The sequence below is a fragment of the Littorina saxatilis genome, linkage group LG1, assembly GCF_037325665.1.
Source record: "Littorina saxatilis isolate snail1 linkage group LG1, US_GU_Lsax_2.0, whole genome shotgun sequence".
Classification (NCBI taxonomy): Eukaryota; Metazoa; Mollusca; class Gastropoda; order Littorinimorpha; family Littorinidae; genus Littorina; species Littorina saxatilis.
Window position 1 is genome coordinate 109262571 of NC_090245.1, and position 19881 is coordinate 109282451.

At 43.9% G+C, this 19881-nt stretch overlaps 1 protein-coding gene across 3 annotated transcripts in view; it reads right to left on the bottom strand.

Moving 5' to 3' along the window:
• The window catches only part of LOC138949734 (uncharacterized), a 91191-nt gene that overhangs the window by 14774 nt on the left and 56536 nt on the right, over positions 1-19881 (bottom strand). Inside the window, exon 1 of one of the 3 annotated variants that reach the window (XM_070321543.1) lies at positions 12480-13014. The exons of the other annotated variants lie outside the window; for them this stretch is intronic. Within the exon in view, the coding sequence (XP_070177644.1) occupies positions 12480-12494 (15 nt within the window). The 5' untranslated portion in view covers positions 12495-13014. Of the gene's footprint in view, positions 1-12479; positions 13015-19881 lie in introns of those variants that run through there. 3 annotated transcript variants of the gene reach the window in all.

Sequence of the window (19881 nt, forward strand, 5' to 3'; positions counted from 1 at the left end):
ATATGAGGTACAGCTGTCTGCCCGACAACTTGTCGAATAAGGAATTATAATGAAAGTGTGAGACCACAGCCGATCAAAAGTCCGTCTGCTACGAACAGCTTCGATTCGCAAGTTTTCGAGGTCGATTATTCTTTTCTAAGATACCCAAAACAACGTTTAAGGAAAGCGCTATTGCAGAAAACTGTTACATGCATCTTCACGTTGGATAACTTGCTCGATAATGCCTTCTATTAAAAGATATTTCAGAAATTGTGTGAGAGTGATGTTTGACGGACGTTGTAGCCTCTCAGTGCGGACTCTTAAAGTCCGACTACTGTTACCGAAAACGAGGCAAAAATGAAAATTAGTAATTAACACTGTTAATTACTAATTTTCACTTGAAAATGGTAACCATAGGTTTTGGCACTAGTAAGCCGTCATAGTTTCCCGCACCGAAGTAACGCGAGAAGCGGGCCACTGATGAGACAACAACCGTGTGTGTGTGTGTGTGTGAGTATGTAAGTGTGTGAGTATGTAAGTGTGTGTGTGTATGTGTATGTGTGTATGTGTATGTGTATGTGTGTGTGTGCGTGCGTGCGTGTGTGTGTGTGTGTGTGTGTGTGTGTGTGTGTGTGTGCAAGAAACAAAATGAGAAAAAAACTAAGAACGCAGCTCAGGACAAAGGCAATCGTTTTCAGTCGAAAACTCAGCAGCTACATCAGAACCCAAGACTAAAAACAACAAACTAAAAATAAAATGGCTTGAAAGTTGGAGGAAAGTTGGTTGCAAGTCTGCCATGTGAACAGCACTTAATGTTGCATCCTACACTCGGACAGGGAAGGGAACATCAAGTGTGACATCCTCACGGCACAACCGTTGGGGCATCGGACAGGGAAGTCGGCTTGTGTCACCCCACAACCCGCAAACATTCCACAAGTCGAGTGCAGCTTTCTCGTCATGGAGTTCCACAATGCCATGACAGCACTTACGCAACTTAGTACTGTACAAAGTAGTACACATTAAGTTAGACGAGATGCAGTTACAATGCACGACCACCATCACGAAGACAGGTCTCCGAGGTTCAACATTGGCCCCTTTACATGGTGTGTGCTTGTGCCATTGGGAGGGGGCGCACAATTAGCGTGCGTGCACATAAGGGGAGGGATGCCCTAGCAAAGGAAGCCAGAGTTATCCGCCCTGACACTGTCACTATAAATAAGAGCATGTGTCGTTGATAACATTTATCCAAGGGCAGCGTTTTCTCTTTAATGAGGAAGAAATAGAAGAATTAATAGAAGAAGTAACTGAAGAAGTAACACAAGTAACAGACCAAGTAATAGAAGAAGTAACTGAAGAAGTAACACAAGTAGCAGACCAAGTAATAGAAGAAGTAACTGAAGAAGTAACACAAGTAGCAGACCAAGTAATAGAAGAAGTAACTGACTGAGAAGTAACACAAGTTGCAGACCAAGTAATAGAAGAAGTAACTGAAGAAGTAACACAAGTAGCAGACCAAGTAATAGAAGAAGTAACTGACTGAGAAGTAACACAAGTTGCAGACCAAGTAATAGAAGAAGTAACTGACTGAGAAGTAATACAAGTAACAAACCAAGTAATAGAAGTAGTAACTGAAGAAGTAACACAAGTAGCAGACCAAGTAATAGAAGAAGTAACTGAAGAAGTAACACAAGTAGCAGACCAAGTAATAGAAGAAGTAACTGAAGAAGTAACACAAGTAGCAGACCAAGTAATAGAAGAAGTAACTGAAGAAGTAACACAAGTAGCAGACCAAGTAATAGAAGTAGTAACTGAAAAAGTAACACAAGTAGCAGACCAAGTAATAGAAGAAGTAACTGAAGAAGTAATATAAGTTTGTTTGTTTGTTTGTTTGTTTATTTGTTGCTTAACGTCCAGCCGACTACGCAGAGCCATATCAGGACGAGGAAGGGGGGGATGAAGGGGGCCACTTGTCAAGCGATTCCTGTTTACAAATGCACTAACCCATTACTTGTGTCCCAGCAGGCTTTAGTAAAACTAAATTAATACCTACTGGAAGATTACCAGTTTCCAGTATGTTAAAATAGGCTTAACCTATCTACTGCTGGACTTACATCAGAACACTAACAGATTAAACTATACATGAATCGCGAGACAAGCGGCAAGAGAAGAGATTTTTGGAAAAAATACAGGTGAATGAGCAAGAAGGCAGAAAAAAGAAAAGAATTCATGAAGAAAAAGAGAGCATGACAGGAAAGAGGAACCAAAACTCTACCAAACAGCAAACTAGAAAGCTCCTGCGGTTCCAAAAACAGGAGGGGCCTTTAATTTCATAACCGCAGTGCCCCACTGCGGGAAGTAATACAAGTAGCAGACCAAGTAATAGAAGAAGTAACTGAAGAAGTAATACAAGTAGCAGACCAAGTAATAGAAGTAACTGAAGAAGTAACACAAGTAACAGACCAAGTAATAGAAGAAGTAACTGAAGAAGTAACACAAGTAGCAGACCAAGTAATAGAAGAAGTAACTGAAGAAGTAACACAAGTAGCAGACCAAGTAATAGAAGAAGTAACTGAAGAAGTAACACAAGTAGCAGACCAAGTAATAGAAGTAACTGACTGAGAAGTAACACAAGTAGCAGACCAAGTAATAGAAGAAGTAACTGAAGAAGTAACACAAGTAGCAGACCAAGTAATAGAAGAAGTAACTGAAGAAGTAATACAAGTAGCAGACCAAGTAATAGAAGAAGTAACTGAAGAAGTAACACAAGTAGCAGACCAACAGAAGAAGTAACTGAAGAAGTAACACAAGTAGCAGACCAAGTAATAGAAGAAGTAACTGAAGAAGTAACACAAGTAACAGACCAAGTAATAGAAGAAGTAACTGAAGAAGTAACACAAGTAGCAGACCAAGTAATAGAAGTAACTGACTGAGAAGTAACACAAGTAGCAGACCAAGTAATAGAAGAAGTAACTGACTGAAAAGTAACACAAGTTGCAGACCAAGTAATAGAAGAAGTAACTGAAGAAGTAACACAAGTAGCAGACCAAGTAATAGAAGAAGTAACTGAAGAAGTAACACAAGTAGCAGACCAAGTAATAGAAGAAGTAACTGACTGAGAAGTAATACAAGTAACAAACCAAGTAATAGAAGAAGTAACTGAAGAAGTAACACAAGTAGCAGACCAAGTATTAGAAGTAGTAACTGAAGAAGTAACACAAGTAACAGACCAAGTAATAGAAGAAGTAACTGACTGAGAAGTAATACAAGTAGCAGACCAAGTAATAGAAGAAGTAACTGAAGAAGTAACACAAGTAGCAGACCAAGTAATAGAAGTAACTGAAGAAGTAACACAAGTAGCAGACCAAGTAATAGAAGAAGTAACTGAAGAAGTAACACAAGTAGCAGACCAAGTAATAGAAGAAGTAACTGAAGAAGTAACACAAGTAGCAGACCAAGTAATAGAAGAAGTAACTGAAGAAGTAACACAAGTAGCAGACCAAGTAATAGAAGAAGTAACTGAAGAAGTAACACAAGTAACAGACCAAGTAATAGAAGAAGTAACTGAAGAAGTAACACAAGTAGCAGACCAAGTAATAGAAGAAGTAACTGAAGAAGTAACACAAGTAGCAGACCAAGTAATAGAAGAAGTAACTGACTGAGAAGTAACACAAGTTGCAGACCAAGTAATAGAAGAAGTAACTGACTGAGAAGTAATACAAGTAACAAACCAAGTAATAGAAGAAAAAGAATGAAATGAGGAGACTGGTGTGGGAGAGAAAGAGAAGTACGGGAAGGAGGAGGAGGAAAAGGAACACAAACACAATAAACAATAACAATAAACAAATACGTAAAAGGCGAACAGAATGAGAGGACGGAGTCAGATAATGGAGGGAACAAAATAAAACCCCAAAAAACAGTCAACAGGAGGAAGAGAGGAAGAAGACAGATGATGGAGGTAAAGGTTACAAACAGTCAACAGGAGGAAGAGAGGAAGAAGACAGATGATGGAGGTAAAGGTTACAAACAGTCAACAGGAGGAAGAGAGGAAGAAGACAGATGATGGAGGTAAAGGTTAAAAACAGTCAACAGGAGGAAGAGAGGAAGAAGACAGATGATGGAGGTAAAGGTTACAAACAGTCAACAGGAGGAAGAGAGGAAGAAGACAGATGATGGAGGTAAAGGTTAAAAACTGTCAACAGGAGGAAGAGAGGAAGAAGACAGATGATGGAGGTAAAGGTTACAAACAGTCAACAGGAGGAAGAGAGGAAGAAGACAGATGATGGAGGTAAAGGTTACAAACAGTCAACAGGAGGAAGAGAGGAAGAAGACAGATGATGGAGGTAAAGGTTACAAACAGTCAACAGGAGGAAGAGAGGAAGAGAGGAAGAAGACAGATGATGGAGGTAAAGGTTACAAACAGTCAACAGGAGGAAGAGAGGAAGAAGACAGATGATGGAGGTAAAGGTTACAAACAGTCAACAGGAGGAAGAGAGGAAGAAGACAGATGATGGAGGTAAAGGTTAAAAACAGTCAACAGGAGGAAGAGAGGAAGAAGACAGATGATGGAGGTAAAGGTTACAAACAGTCAACAGGAGGAAGAGAGGAAGAGAGGAAGAAGACAGATGATGGAGGTAAAGGTTACAAACAGTCAACAGGAGGAAGAGAGGAAGAAGACAGATGATGGAGGTAAAGGTTACAAACAGTCAACAGGAGGAAGAGAGGAAGAAGACAGATGATGGAGGTAAAGGTTACAAACAGTCAACAGGAGGAAGAGAGGAAGAAGACAGATGATGGAGGTAAAGGTTACAAACAGTCAACAGGAGGAAGAGAGGAAGAAGACAGATGATGGAGGTAAAGGTTAAAAACAGTCAACAGGAGGAAGAGAGGAAGAAGACAGATGATGGAGGTAAAGGTTACAAACAGTCAACAGGAGGAAGAGAGGAAGAAGACAGATGATGGAGGTAAAGGTTAAAAACAGTCAACAGGAGGAAGAGAGGAAGAAGACAGATGATGGAGGTAAAGGTTACAAACAGTCAACAGGAGGAAGAGAGGAAGAAGACAGATGATGGAGGTAAAGGTTAACAAGAAGAGCAAACGCTCGATCGAGTCACTTTCGCAGTTCTGAATATTATATGAGGCATCAGATGGACAGGAAGAAATTGCTATTCACAACACAATGAGTCACGTTCACATAAAATTTGAGCCCGGTCACTTTTATAGTTTCCGAGAAAAGCCCAACGTTAAGTTGTGTGTTGCCGAACAGAAAAGGCTAGTTATCTCCCTTGTTTTTCTGATAACGTTCGTAAAAGGCTACAGATGTAAATACTTTGATGTAAAGAATAATCCTACAAAGTTTCAATCACATCCGATGAACTTTGTCAAAGATATAAAATGTCTAATTTTTCCTTTGACGCTGACCTGTGACCTTGAAAAAGGTCAAAGGTCAACGAAACCATCGTTAAAGTGTAGAGGTCATTGGAGGTCACGACTAAACAAAATATGAGCCCGATCGCTTTGATAGTTTCCGAGAAAAGTCCAACGTTAAGGTGGTGTCTACGGACGGCCGATTACATAGAGTCACTTTTTCTCAAGTGACTCAAAAACAGTCAACAGGAGGAAGAGAGGAAGAAGACAGATGATGGAGGTAAAGGTTACAAACAGTCAACAGGAGGAAGAGAGGAAGAAGACAGATGATGGAGGTAAAGGTTAAAAACAAAACCCAGTGAACATGCGAAACAAGGAGGGACAGGAGTTACTACTCAAACTCAATGTAGAACAATAAGCAAGTGTGTGATCAACAGGCTTCAACATTATCCGAGCGATGCGCTGATAACGAACACACGCAGAACACTCACTTCCATGTTTATCATTATCATGAGAATGTGTCATGACTAACACATGCAGAAAGCTCACTTCCATTTTCAACATGTATCATGAGAATGTGTCATGACTAACACATGCAGAACGCTCACTTCCATTTTCAACATGTATCATGAGAATGTGTCAAACTGTCATGAGTAACACATGCAGAAATCTCACTTCCATTTTTATCATTATCATGAGAATGTGTCATGACTAACACATGCAGAAATCTCACTTCCATTTTTATCATTATCATGAGAATGTGTCATGACTAACACATGCAGAACGCTCACTTCCATTTTTATCATTATCATGAGAATGTGTCATGACTAACACATGCAGAACGCTCACTTCCATGTTTATCATTATCATGAGAATGTGTCATGACTAACACATGCAGAACACTCAGTTCCACTTTCTTTCTTTATTTGGTGTTTAACGTCGTTTTCAACCACGAAGGTTATATCGCGACGGGGAAAGGAGGAGATTGGATAGAGCCACTTGTTAATTGTTTCTTGTTCACAAAAGCACTAATCAAAAGATTGCTCCAGGGGCTTGCAACGTAGTACAATATATTACCTTACTGGGAGAATGCAAGTTTCCAGTACAAAGGACTTAACATTTCTTACATACTGCTTGACTAAAATCTTTACAAACATTGACTATATTCTATACAAGAAACACTTAACAAGGGTAAAAGGAGAAACAGAATCCGTTAGACGCCTCTTACGACATGCTGGGGAGCATCGGGTAAATTCTGTCCTTAATCTAGTGTCCTTAATCTAGTGTCCTTAATCTAGTGTCCTTAATCTAGTGTCCTTAATCTAGTGTCCTTAATCTAGTGTCCTTAATCTAGTGTCCTTTATCTAGTGTCCCTTATCTAGTGTCCTTTATCTAGTGTCCTTTATCAAGTGTCCTTTATCAAGTGTTCTTAAAACAGCACCAAAAGCTTGATCACGCCGTGTTATCATTTCCCTTCAGCACACTGACCTCGTGAGACACAAAGATAACCGCGATCAGCAGACAAAGCAAAGATCTGATAAAAGCCTCTCAAAGTCCCGTCGCGACATATAACAGTGCAATATTATACTGAGCAAGAAAAGAAATGTAAAAACAAATTTTGTTTTCGGGACACAAACTGTATTTACCGTATACGTCATAAAACTGTTCGGCTTCCCTCAGCTGTCTCTGAAAGCACAGACCTGATTCCACCTTGCAGGATAGAATGAAAGCACAGACCTGATTCCACCTTGCAGGATAGAATGAACGCACAGACCTGATTCCACCTTGCAGGATAGAATGAAAGCACAGACCTGATTCCACCTTGCAGGATAGAATGAGAGAGCACAGACCTGATTCCACCTTGCAGGATAGAATGAGAGAGCACAGACCTGATTCCACCTTGCAGGATAGAATGAGAGAGCACAGACCTGATTCCACCTTGCAGGATAGAATGAAAGAGCACAGACCTGATTCCACCTTGCAGGATAGAATGAGAGAGCACAGACCTGATTCCACCTTGCAGGATAGAATGAAAGAGCACAGACCTGATTCCACCTTGCAGGATAGAATGAGAGAGCACAGACCTGATTCCACCTTGCAGGATAGAATGAAAGCACAGACCTGATTCCACCTTGCAGGATAGAATGAAAGCACAGACCTGATTCCACCTTGCAGGATAGAATGAGAGAGCACAGACCTGATTCCACCTTGCAGGATAGAATGAGAGAGCACAGACCTGATTCCACCTTGCAGGATAGAATGAGAGAGCACAGACCTGATTCCACCTTGCAGGATAGAATGAAAGCACAGACCTGATTCCACCTTGCAGGATAGAATGAGAGAGCACAGACCTGATTCCACCTTGCAGGATAGAATGAAAGCACAGACCTGATTCCACCTTGCAGGATAGAATGAGAGAGCACAGACCTGATTCCACCTTGCAGGATAGAATGAAAGCACAGACCTGATTCCACCTTGCAGGATAGAATGAGAGAGCACTGAAACACCCCAGGTCATGTTTAACAGACAAGTAAAGTCAAGAGGTCTGAAGAAAACAAAATGGAAAATCTGCACCTACGAATCACGGCCAAATAAACCTCTCATGGCCATTGCAATGAATGTTGCAATTACTTTCCGACGCCCTTGTCTGCAATAACACATGGGATTCTGAGACGTTCGTTCTACAGATCTATACAAATGGCAACTGTGTCACGCGCGCTGAATGTACGGTGACTGCACACACGCTGCATCACACCCATTAGCGTCTCACTGGGGAGGATTTCCTCTTCCATTATCCTTTCCTTTTACCTGATGAGAGGGAAGTTTCCTAACAATTGACACCAACCTTTGTTCTGGACTGCTATATTTCAGACAAAGATCTATCAGACAATGACTGCGTGACACAGTTCACGCAGCACACATTGTTCTCACACCCGTTTGATGAAACAGTGACATCCATATCTCTCCCAACGTTTACTGTTCTCTTTTCAAATAACTCTTTGGGCAGAAAACGAATGGCATGAAAAATGTCCTTTGAAGACGGGGGGAACTGTCAGCTGTGAATTATGGGTATTTTTGTCGCGATCTGAAAGAAAGATCTGACCAAAGCCAAACACAGTCAGAGCGCTTCAGTCCATCTTACACCCCAGCCCCAAAGCGCATGTCCCTTCTGACGCCCACTAGTCCAGCATGAGCGACCCACAGAAGAGACACCTAACAAACTGATCATCAATGATCAAAAGGCTACAACTGAGCGGTTAGCATCGAATGGCTTGTTCCCATGTAATGTACGCAACATGTGGATCCATGAAAAGTCGCCCACTGTATTTGTTGTGATGTATGAGTGTATCGTGCATCACTGTATTTACAACGCATCACTTAGCCATGCTTCTGTTACATGGAGAACACAGCTGTCGTGTGATGCACATAGATAAGACACTACATCCGGGGACTGATCGAGTGAATCAGCGCCCCTAGGTACTAGATACTGTCCCCTATGCTGGATCAATTCCTCGTGAGAAATAGCGTTATTTGATTACTTGGTATAACATTGTCAATAGAATGTGTTTCTGTTCAAAATGGCTACTCTCCATATATATATTATATCTTTCTCTGTGACTAACACATAAACGTTCAAAACCGGCACGGATGGCCTAGTGGTAAGGCGTCCGCCCCGTGATCGGGAGGTCGTGGGTTCGAACCCCGGCCGGGTCATACATGACTTTAAAATTGGCAATCTAGTGGCTGCTCCGCCTGGCGTCTGGCATTATGGGGTTAGTGCCAGGACTGGTTGGTCCGGTGTCAGAATAATGTGACTGGGTGAGACATGAAGCCTGTGCTGCGACTTCTGTCTTGTGTGTGGCGCACGTTATATGTCAAAGCAGCACCGCCCTGATATGTCCCTTCGTGGTCAGCTGGGCGTTAAGCAAACAAACAAACAAACAAACAAACAAACAAACATTCGTGTGTGTGCAAGTACCTTGCAAGAACGGAACATGAAAAGATTACACGCAAAAATCTCTTTGCGTGATGGTTTAAGAACATATACTTATATTGTGAATGTAAATTTACTGATGATGACTCAACATCTGCTTTCGTGCAAGTGTCTCAACAGAAATCACAAACTTGCGCAGAATTAATAGTGTCACAAATGTAAGTTCCCCAAATTCCTCCAGGTCGACATCTTCAACCTCAGATGTGTGTGTGTGTGTGTGTGTGTGTGTGTTAATAAAGTTAATTCCAGCTTAGCCATTTCTGGACACAATCAACAAACGAAACTATCAAGTCTAGCATGGACAACAAACGTAGTCATCGGCGTCTCTTCCAATCTCGAGAAACTAAACTTCTGCCCATGCACGACGCATATCCCGGAAACAAAAGTTGATTATTGCCAATGGTAGCGGTGCTGACATCTTGAACACGCGGCCAGTACAACGGGCCTTGACACGGAACGATCCAAGGGGGGCAATCTCAGTCATCTGAAAGAGGGAAATCCAAACGCAATCCGCCTTGTTCGATTTTATAGGCTTGGACGATAGAGAAAAATAAGAAAAGCAAAAGCTGGAGTCTAGTCTGGACGAAACTGCTATCAAGAATGCAGAATTGATTTTTTCTGAGTTTTTTTTTTTTTAGCCGTAAGGGCCATTTCTCATTTCGAATTTCCCATAACTGCAGTTCACAACATGCGGCCGCAGTGAAACCAACAAAGGGGCCTCACTCTGGAAGAGTTTCCTGCTCCGATAAACATGGCGCTTACGGCTAAAAAAAAATCAGAAAAAATCAATTCTGCGTTCTTGATAGCAGTTTTGTCCAGACTGGACTCCAGCTTTTGCTTTTCTTATTTTTCTCTATCGTCCAAGCCCATAAAATCGAACAAGGCGGATTGCGTTTGGATTTCACCCTTTCAGATGACTGAGAGTTCAAGATGGGAGTACTACAAGTGAGACAGGAAGCGGCGCGCTCAGCTTATGCGCATGCAACCGCAATTACGTCGAGGAAAACGTGGGCGGGAGCAAACAGGTGCTTCCTACACCCCCCCCCCCCCCCCCCCCCAGCTATTTCTGGCTCCCAATAAACGGCACGCTAAAACTGACGCCATTCAAGAAAATGATAAGTGTTTTACCGCCAATCAGACTAGGGTCATGTCTGGCGTCAAGAAAGTTAAGTTTAAGTGCTAGCACAATCATTACAAAAGATAATTTCCAATTTCATGACCCAGTGACAAGGTAGATTCAAAAACACTTAAGAAAATAATTGTCCATTTTTGATCAGCAATGTGACCTTGAAAATTCAGGAGGGTCAACAATACTCGCATCAGGTCTGGAGGTGGTTACACCATATCAATGTGTCAAGTATCAAAAGCGTCACTGAGCTACTCACGCAAAATACGAGTAACATTCAATTATTATTCTTTTCTAAAACTTCAGAGAGAGAGAGAGAGAGCGAGAGAGAGAGAGGGGTATTTTTGGGCGAATAACTAACATAAACAGAGAGGGGTATTTTTGGGCGAATAACTAACATAAACCATAGACCATTTATCCTGGACCGCCAACTAGCTCTCTCCCCGCTCTTTCTCTCTATTACGAGGTAGCGGCCTCTCGCATTTAGGAACCTACGCTTACTTGCCTTTCATAAATCAGGGGGATGTCATATCCGGTGTCGATTGTAAACATGGACGAAGTTGCCGAGGTAAGTTCTGAAAATGCTAAAATAAACTCAGCAAAAGTGCATATGGAACATGTTTTTCGATGAGTTTTGTTAAAGTTTAGTTTGGAGTTTTGGAAAATCCAGTTCATTGTCACCTCCCATTGTTACAAATAACTGGAGCGTGCTTTCTTTTCACTGTCTTCGAATCGCTGGCCTTTCAAACCGGATGTCACGCGCCCCTGAAAGTCGAGAGTCGTAACCTCGAAGGGTCACGTGACGAGTTGGCGGTCCAGGCTATAGACCCTATCGGTATTCCAAGCTCTCGTAATCTCTCGCAAGCTTCAGAGCATAGCAAAGCATGCGGTACAGCGATCTCGTGCGAGCTGCACAAGCGAAGGTTCGAAGTTCTCGCGATGTTCGAAGCATAACAAAGAGCGTGTCTCGCGAGAGCTGCTCAGATACCGAAAAGGTCTATTTGGTCTATGCATAAACGCAGTCACTTTCCCAATTTAGTTTTTCATTCGTACTGCCATTAACATACTACATGTAACTGACACAAACTCATTAAACATAAACTAAATCGGCAAACCATTAACATACTAACTGACACAAACTCATTAAACATAAACTAAACCGGCAAACCATTAGGGAACATACTAACTTTCTTTCTCTCTTTCTTTATTTGATGTTTAACGTCGTTTTCAACCGTTCAAGGTTATATCGCGACGGAACATACTAACTGACACAAACTCATTAAACATAAACTAAACCGGCAAACCATTAACACACTGACTGACAAAAACTCATCAAACAAACTAAACCGGCAAACCATTAACATACTAACTGACATAAACCATTAACATACCAACTGACATAAACCATTAACATACCAACTGACGTAAACCATTAACATTCTAACTGACATAAACCATTACCATACCAACTGACATAAACCATTAACATACCAACTGACGTCGCCTTTCTAGACAGGTTAGAGCGTGACAACCGTCGTCATTGGAAACCAGCTCCGCCCCTAGCGCCATCTTGCCAAATACGTGTCAGTGGCAGACGACTGATTGCCCCAGGCGCTCTAGGCATATTTATCTTGCGCCCCACGGCGCAGGCAGAGTGTCAGGCTCACGCTGTACACGCTAATTCACGCACTGACAGCTGTACAGTGACGTAACGTCACTAAGTCTGCCTAATCACTTCCTTCCGCTTGCAGCGCACAGCACAGTTGTACAGCTTAAAACTTCCTTCCGCTGTGCGCTGTACTCTGTCCCTGAGGCCGTAACTCGACACCTGACCTCGCACTGACCTTTACTGACAATAAACAAGCCCCGCCCCCCGACCCGCTGTCTAGCCGCGCTATCTAGCACGCTCCATCTCTCCACCACACTACAGCTTGGCTCACTGCCAAAGTTGCCCTTTTTTCTCTTCTTTTTTTCTTTTCTTTCCTGACTGCGGCTATTCGTTGTTATCTTTCTTACCTCCAGCACTGTCATGGCGGCCTCGCTGTGAAAATATTTGCCTTGGCGAAGAGAAGAATTCCGATTAGCTGTCCAAAAACCGTTGTTCACAAAACGCAGAGGGGCACACAGAGAGGGAGTCTGCAGTACACTGCCACTTGAAAGGCCATTTCCATCCGCGAACGAGATGTGAGCGCATATCAAGACGAAGAGGGGGGTGTACTGGGTGTACACAGGGCACAGTACACAGGGCACAGTACACAAGGCACAGTACACAGGGCACAGTACACGCTGTACAGACAAAACGTGTCAGTCAGCTAAGACGTGCCAGGCGAGTGAAGGCGAAGACGGGGAACACACCGCCTTGTCCAAATGCCAAGTGACTGCCTTGCCTAGTTCACGAGGTGTGAGTAAACACTGACAAAGCAGGGGAGGGGAAGGGAGAGGAGGGGAGGGGAGGGAAGAAGATGGAGGTGGGAATGCGGTCAAAGCGTTGTGTGTCGTTGCCAGCGTAATGCCGCGTAAACCTGACCGTTGATTGGACGAGCGTCAGGATTGCTTAACCAAGCAATTTATTGCGCCATATTATTTCTGGGCTAGGCTCTTTGTTCCGCTCGCATAAAGAAGGTTATGGGTGTGGCGCTGTAACACCCAGCCTGACTAGTCATGCGTGAGTCACGTGGTGCTGTCACCCTCATAAGCCATGCGTAACACTGGTTATTTAGCATAACAAAAAGCGCCACATAATTGTGTATGGGCTTGATCCCAAGAGGTCGTTCAACCGCAATAGCCAGCCACTCTAGCTCTGTATCGGGTCACGTTACATTAGCACACCGCAATAGCCAGCCACTCTAGCTCTGTATCGGGTCACGTTACATTAGCACACCGCAATAGCCAGCCACTCTAGCTCTGTATCGGGTCACGTTACATTAGCACACCGCAATAGCCAGCCACTCTAGCTCTGTATCGGGTCACGTTACATTAGCACACCGCAATAGCCAGCCACTCTAGCTCTGTATCGGGTCACGTTACATTAGCACACCGCAATAGCCAGCCACTCTAGCTCTGTATCGGGTCACGTTACATTAGCACACCGCAATAGCCAGCCACTCTAGCTCTGTATCGGGTCACGTTACATTAGCACACCGCAATAGCCAGCCACTCTAGCTCTGTATCGGGTCACGTTACATTAGCACACCGCAATAGCCAGCCACTCTAGCTCTGTATCGGGTCACGTTACATTTGGACACCGCAATAGCTAGCCACTCTAGCTCTGTATCGGGCCACGTTACATTAGCACACCGCAATAGCCAGCCACTCTAGCTCTGTATCGGGTCACGTTACATTAGCACACCGCAATAGCCAGCCACTCTAGCTCTGTATCGGGTTACGTGACATTAGCACACCGCAATAGCCAGCCACTCTAGCTCTGTATCGGGTTACGTGACATTAATACACCGCAATAGCCAGCCACTCTAGCTCTGTATCGGGTCACGTTACATTAGCACACCGCAATAGCTAGCCACTCTAGCTCTGTATCGGGTCACGTTACATTAGCACACCGCAATAGCCAGCCACTCTAGCTCTGTATCGGGTCACGTTACATTAGCACACCGCAATAGCCAGCCACTCTAGCTCTGTATCCGGTCACGTGACATTAGCACACTGCAATAGCCAGCCACTCTAGCTCTGTATCGGGTTACGTGACATTAGCACACCGCAATAGCCAGCCACTCTAGCTCTGTGACAGTAGCACACACAATAAAAATCACATTCACCTTCTGCGCACTTTTGTTGTTGTGACGAAAAGTACAGTACATCTAAGAGCGAATTGAGCAGCTTTGGTCTGGATACTGGACAACACAGCCACCATGGAGACTCAATGGCTCTGTGGATACAACAAGAGAGGATGAAGCCGGCAAGGACGACGATTGGGGAAAGGAAGAGGGGGGGGGGGGGGGGGAGAGAGAGAGAGGGCGGGGAGAGAACTTGAAACCGTTCCAATTCTAGTCTAGCAGCCGCCAACAAAGAAAATCCAAAGGCTATGGAAATAAGCCGTCCTCAAATAGCTCGCCCACTACGAGCAAGCTAGTGAAGAGAAAGCAAAGAGAGTGGGAAATAAAAAGAGGGAGAGGGTGGGAGGGGCGGGGGCCGACACCTCATTTGTCAAGCTATCCCGGCTAGCCTAGGCTAGCACAACCGTCTGCTGGTGATAAAACTAGCATAGCCGCTTCACATGCTAATGTGGTCGGGAGAGAGAGAAAAAAAAAGGTGGGGCGTGTGGGGGTAGGTTGCCAAGGCGACTGCCGAGAATCAATAAAGAGTAGAGAGAAAGAGAGGGTTGGGAAAAACAGAGGGGGGTCGAGAGGGGCTTCCTCTGGGGAAGGAGGGGAGATGGTAGCTGAAGATTACAGCGTGGAAAGCGTGCCGTGTTGACGTTATGCACAGCGCAGTGAGGTCGGTGCTGAGAAAAGGGCTACACGTGTCGCTGTACAGCAGAAAGGGACCGGGTAAAAGGAGGGGGGTAGTGGATCACTTCCTCCCCCTTGTGGAAGGGACTGTGGGCTGAATGCCAAAGGTGGAGGAAGCTCACACATAGCTCGTAACACTTGTCTAACACGTCCTTACTTCCACATCTCACAACAAACACACAAAGCATTTTCCATGACGACAGGAAAGGCTATATAGGTGACCTGGTTAGGCAGATTGGACTAAACTAACCAAGTGAGTAGACAGGTACCGCTGTATAGACTGTTTCAGGGGTCATGCAGTTGTGGAACATTATTTTATTATCTAAACAAAATGAAAGCAGCTTTTATATAGTGCTTAATAAGAAAAAGTTGTGGAGGACGATTACTACTATCTTGCTCTACCCAGGGCTCCCCAGAGTGCGCGTCCCTGCGTCCTATACGCACTAGAAGCCGAAATCACTTACTAGAAATTCATGGAGGGGGTCTCGGGACGCACTAAATTTCCGTTGTCGTGAGTCCCGTATACTCTTTTCAGACTGTAGTCGTCAGCTAAGTCATGTCAGTTAATATGAGTTATTTCTAATATGCTGACTGTTAGCAAATGATAACAGACATGTCGAGAAAAAAGATATCAAGCATGAGCCTTTTAGGCGAATGCTGATATCGTTTGTGAGACATGTCTGTTATCATTTGCTAACAGTCAGCATAATAGAAACTAGAGGAATACCCGGCTTCGCCGGGGTGAATCGCGAGACAGAGACAGACAGCGTGGCGGTTCACCACAATCCCCTTTGAAGGCGAAGTCCTGTCAAACGGGATTGAGAATTTTAGAGCTTATTTCTAAGCCCTATATTATCTGTTATGGCTTCTCAAATGCCAGAACATACAGATAGACAAAAGCCGCCAGACCCCATCACAAACAGAACTCTACAATCCACAGGTGTTGCCTCCACACACACACACACACACACACACACACACACACACTCACACACACACAGAAGCCGTATATATCTATCTATATATATAAATACTAGAGGAATACCCGGCTTTGCCGGGGTGAATCGCGAGACAGAGACAGACAGCGTGGCGGTTCACCACAATCACCTTTGAAGGCGAAGTCCTGTCAAACGGGATTGAGAATTATAGAGCTTATTTCTTAGCCCTATATTATCTGTTATGGCTTCTCAAATGCCAGAACATACAGACAGACAAAAGCCGCTAGACCCCATCACAAACAGAACTCTACAATCCACAGGTGTGCCCACACACACACACACAAACACACACACACACACACAGAAGCCGTATGTATATATATATATGTATATCTATATCTATAAATATATAGAGATAGATGACAGTGTATTTTTCGCGTGGCTATGAATTGATTCGACCTTTTCACTTTTACAGTAAGGACAACTTACTGGTGCAAGGAAAGCGTTCTGGACAGTGCAGTGACATTCTAAAAATAGTAACGTAGTAACGGGAATATGGATTGACGCCACACGAAGGAAGGGAGATAAACGCTGAAAACACCGGAGAAGAATAGACAAGGAAGAACAGTTTTATTACCGTTTATTTCGACCAAAACAAATTTCGAAGCGACCCCGCGACTTAGACAGCATTCACGTGACCTGGATAGCCAATCATCTTACGTGATGAATATTAACAGGTGAAAATTAATGTGTTCACACAACAATATCACAACATAAACCATGTTGAACATGCGTTTCGGTTGCTTCGGTTTTTCTTGTTGAACAGAGAGCGACAGATTTAGAACCGACTCCAGACGGATGGGAAATGACGTAAAGATACATTTGAGGTAAAGGGAGTGACGCAATTTCACTTGATTGTTCCGAACTTGGACAATTAAGTTTTCAAGTGAGCGGGTTGGCATTGCACTTTCAGAGGGTGGGTGGTGCCATGCTGTTCTGTAAAGCGCCCACAGACAAAACTCGCTTTTCAATATGTTTTAGATAAAGAGAGTATTATCTGACAGCATTTGAAGTGTCATTCTTCAGAATAAATCATGCTGATATTGTTGATTTAAATTTTTATTTTGTCTTGTTTACTTTTAGCGAGATAAACACAAAAGGTTCCTGCCTGAATGTTATGACATTTAGAGGGTCACCTAGAATCCGTCCTGATTGGTCAAAAATCCAAATGGGGCACTGAATTGGTAATAATAAATGATATTACATTCTCTTGTATAATTAAAAAATGTTGTGAAAAGCATTCCACATTAACTTATTTATCAATTCATTCATTGATGGAAACAGAGTGGAACAAGAAGAGCAAACGCTCGATCGAGTCACTTTCGCAGTTCTGAATATTATATGAGGCATCAGATGGACAGGAAGAAATTGCTATTCACAACACAATGAGTCACGTTCACATAAAATTTGAGCCCGGTCACTTTTATAGTTTCCGAGAAAAGCCCAACGTTAAGTTGTGTGTTGCCGAACAGAAAAGGCTAGTTATCTCCCTTGTTTTTCTGATAACGTTCGTAAAAGGCTACAGATGTAAATACTTTGATGTAAAGAATAATCCTACAAAGTTTCAATCACATCCGATGAACTTTGTCAAAGATATAAAATGTCTAATTTTTCCTTTGACGCTGACCTGTGACCTTGAAAAAGGTCAAAGGTCAACGAAACCATCGTTAAAGTGTAGAGGTCATTGGAGGTCACGACTAAACAAAATATGAGCCCGATCGCTTTGATAGTTTCCGAGAAAAGTCCAACGTTAAGGTGGTGTCTACGGACGGCCGGCCGGCCAGACTAACACTGACCGATTACATAGAGTCACTTTTTCTCAAGTGACTCAAAAACGGGCGTATGAAGGTGACGTGGAAAGATATTTTCCCGTCGGAGGAGACATACATTTTGTAACCTGTACGGATAGGGCTTACTTCACCCTCTGGTACCTGCACGGAAAGGCTTACGTCACGCTCTGGTTACGAGCTGTACGGAAAGGGTTTACGTCACGCTCTGGTTACGAGCTGTACGGAAAGGGTTTACGTCACGCTCTGGTTACGAGCTGTACGGAAAGGGTTTACGTCACGCTCTGGTTACGAGCTGTACGGAAAGGGTTTACGTCACGCTCTGGTTACGAGCTGTACGGAAAGGGTTTACGTCACGCTCTGGTTACGAGCTGTACGGAAAGGGTTTACGTCACGCTCTGGTTACGAGCTGTACGGAAAGGGTTTACGTCACGCTCTGGTTACGAGCTGTACGGACAGGGTTTACGTCACGCTCTGGTTACGAGCTGTACGGAACGGGTTTACGTCACGCTCTGATTACGAGCTGTACAAAAAGGGCCTACGTCACGCTCTGATTACGAGCTGTACGGAACGGGTTTACGTCACGCTCTGGTTACGAGCTGTACGGAACGGGTTTACGTCACGCTCTGGTTACGAGCTGTACGGATAGGGCTTACTTCACCCTCTGGTTACGAGCTGTACGGAACGGGTTTACGTCACGCTCTGATTACGAGCTGTACAAAAAGGGCCTACGTCACGCTCTGATTACGAGCTGTACAAAAAGGGCCTACGTCACGCTCTGATTACGAGCTGTACGGAAAGGGCTCACGTCACCCTCTGATTCCCGTCGGAGGAGACATACATTTTGTAACCTGTACGGATAGGGCTTACTTCACCCTCTGGTACCTGCACGGAAAGGCTTACGTCACGCTCTGGTTACGAGCTGTACGGAAAGGGTTTACGTCACGCTCTGGTTACGAGCTGTACGGAACGGGTTTACGTCACGCTCTGGTTACGAGCTGTACGGAACGGGTTTACGTCACGCTCTGGTTACGAGCTGTACGGAAAGGGCTCACGTCACCCTCTGATTACGAGCTTTACGGAAAGGGTTTACGTCACCCTCTGATTACGAGGAAAAACTACGTCCACGCATGACGGAGCGGATTTTTTCCCGCATTCTTTTCGGATTGGTAACGGGTTTTTATTTCTCTTTCTGTATTTCTTTCTGACATTTATCGTGATTGATGAATTAATACGTGAAATCAGAGGCGCTGGAAAGGCGTTCACCGCCCAACGGCAACACTACTGATAGGGGCGACTTTCCCCTGTTTTGTTTGTGTGTGTGTGTGTGTGTGTGTGTGTGTGTGTGTGTGTGTGTGTGTGTGTGTGTGTGTGTGTAGGGCGGGGGGGGGGGGAGGGGGTCGAAAATAGGCCCCCCCCACACACACACACAAAATTAGAATGAACAGCCAAAACTAAAATTTGACGAATAAAACGGTATTTTGGAACAAATGACAGGTGCGAAAATCAATTTCAGGTTCGTCCCCCGGGATATATTTTGTGGAAATTCGTCCAGAAATTGAATTGATTTCAAGAGTTCAACCTTCTCCAATTCATTCATCCCCACCCCTCTTCATCTATTCTGACACTTGGTTGAGCAGCCCATAAATTGATTGCTTTTGCAAAGGGGGGAAGTGGATCATGAATAACTTATATGCGAGCTCATACGTTAACAAGAGGCGAAGCCATCAAGGCTCACGTAAGAAATCGACAAACAGAAACACAAACTCAATCACTCCGTCACACATACACACACACACACACACACACACACACACACACACACACACACACACACACACACACACACACACACACACACACACACACAGAAAGAGCATAGGTGAAACTGTGCAAGAAAGCGAGACACTAGATCTAGATCTGTCTGTCTGTAACCTACTTACAGGGACACGACTGCCAACTAGTCTCGGCCCGCTCAAAATAATAATGACCGAGACTTTCAGTACTTCCTTCGCGTGACGTCTAACCCTCTTTCGTCATAATGTGACGTCAATGTAATGTGACGTCTTCAAATGTTAGAGTTTCTACCACAGACATCCACACGCACGCACGCACATACGCACGCACGCACGCACAGACAGACAAAGTTACGATCGCATAGGCTACA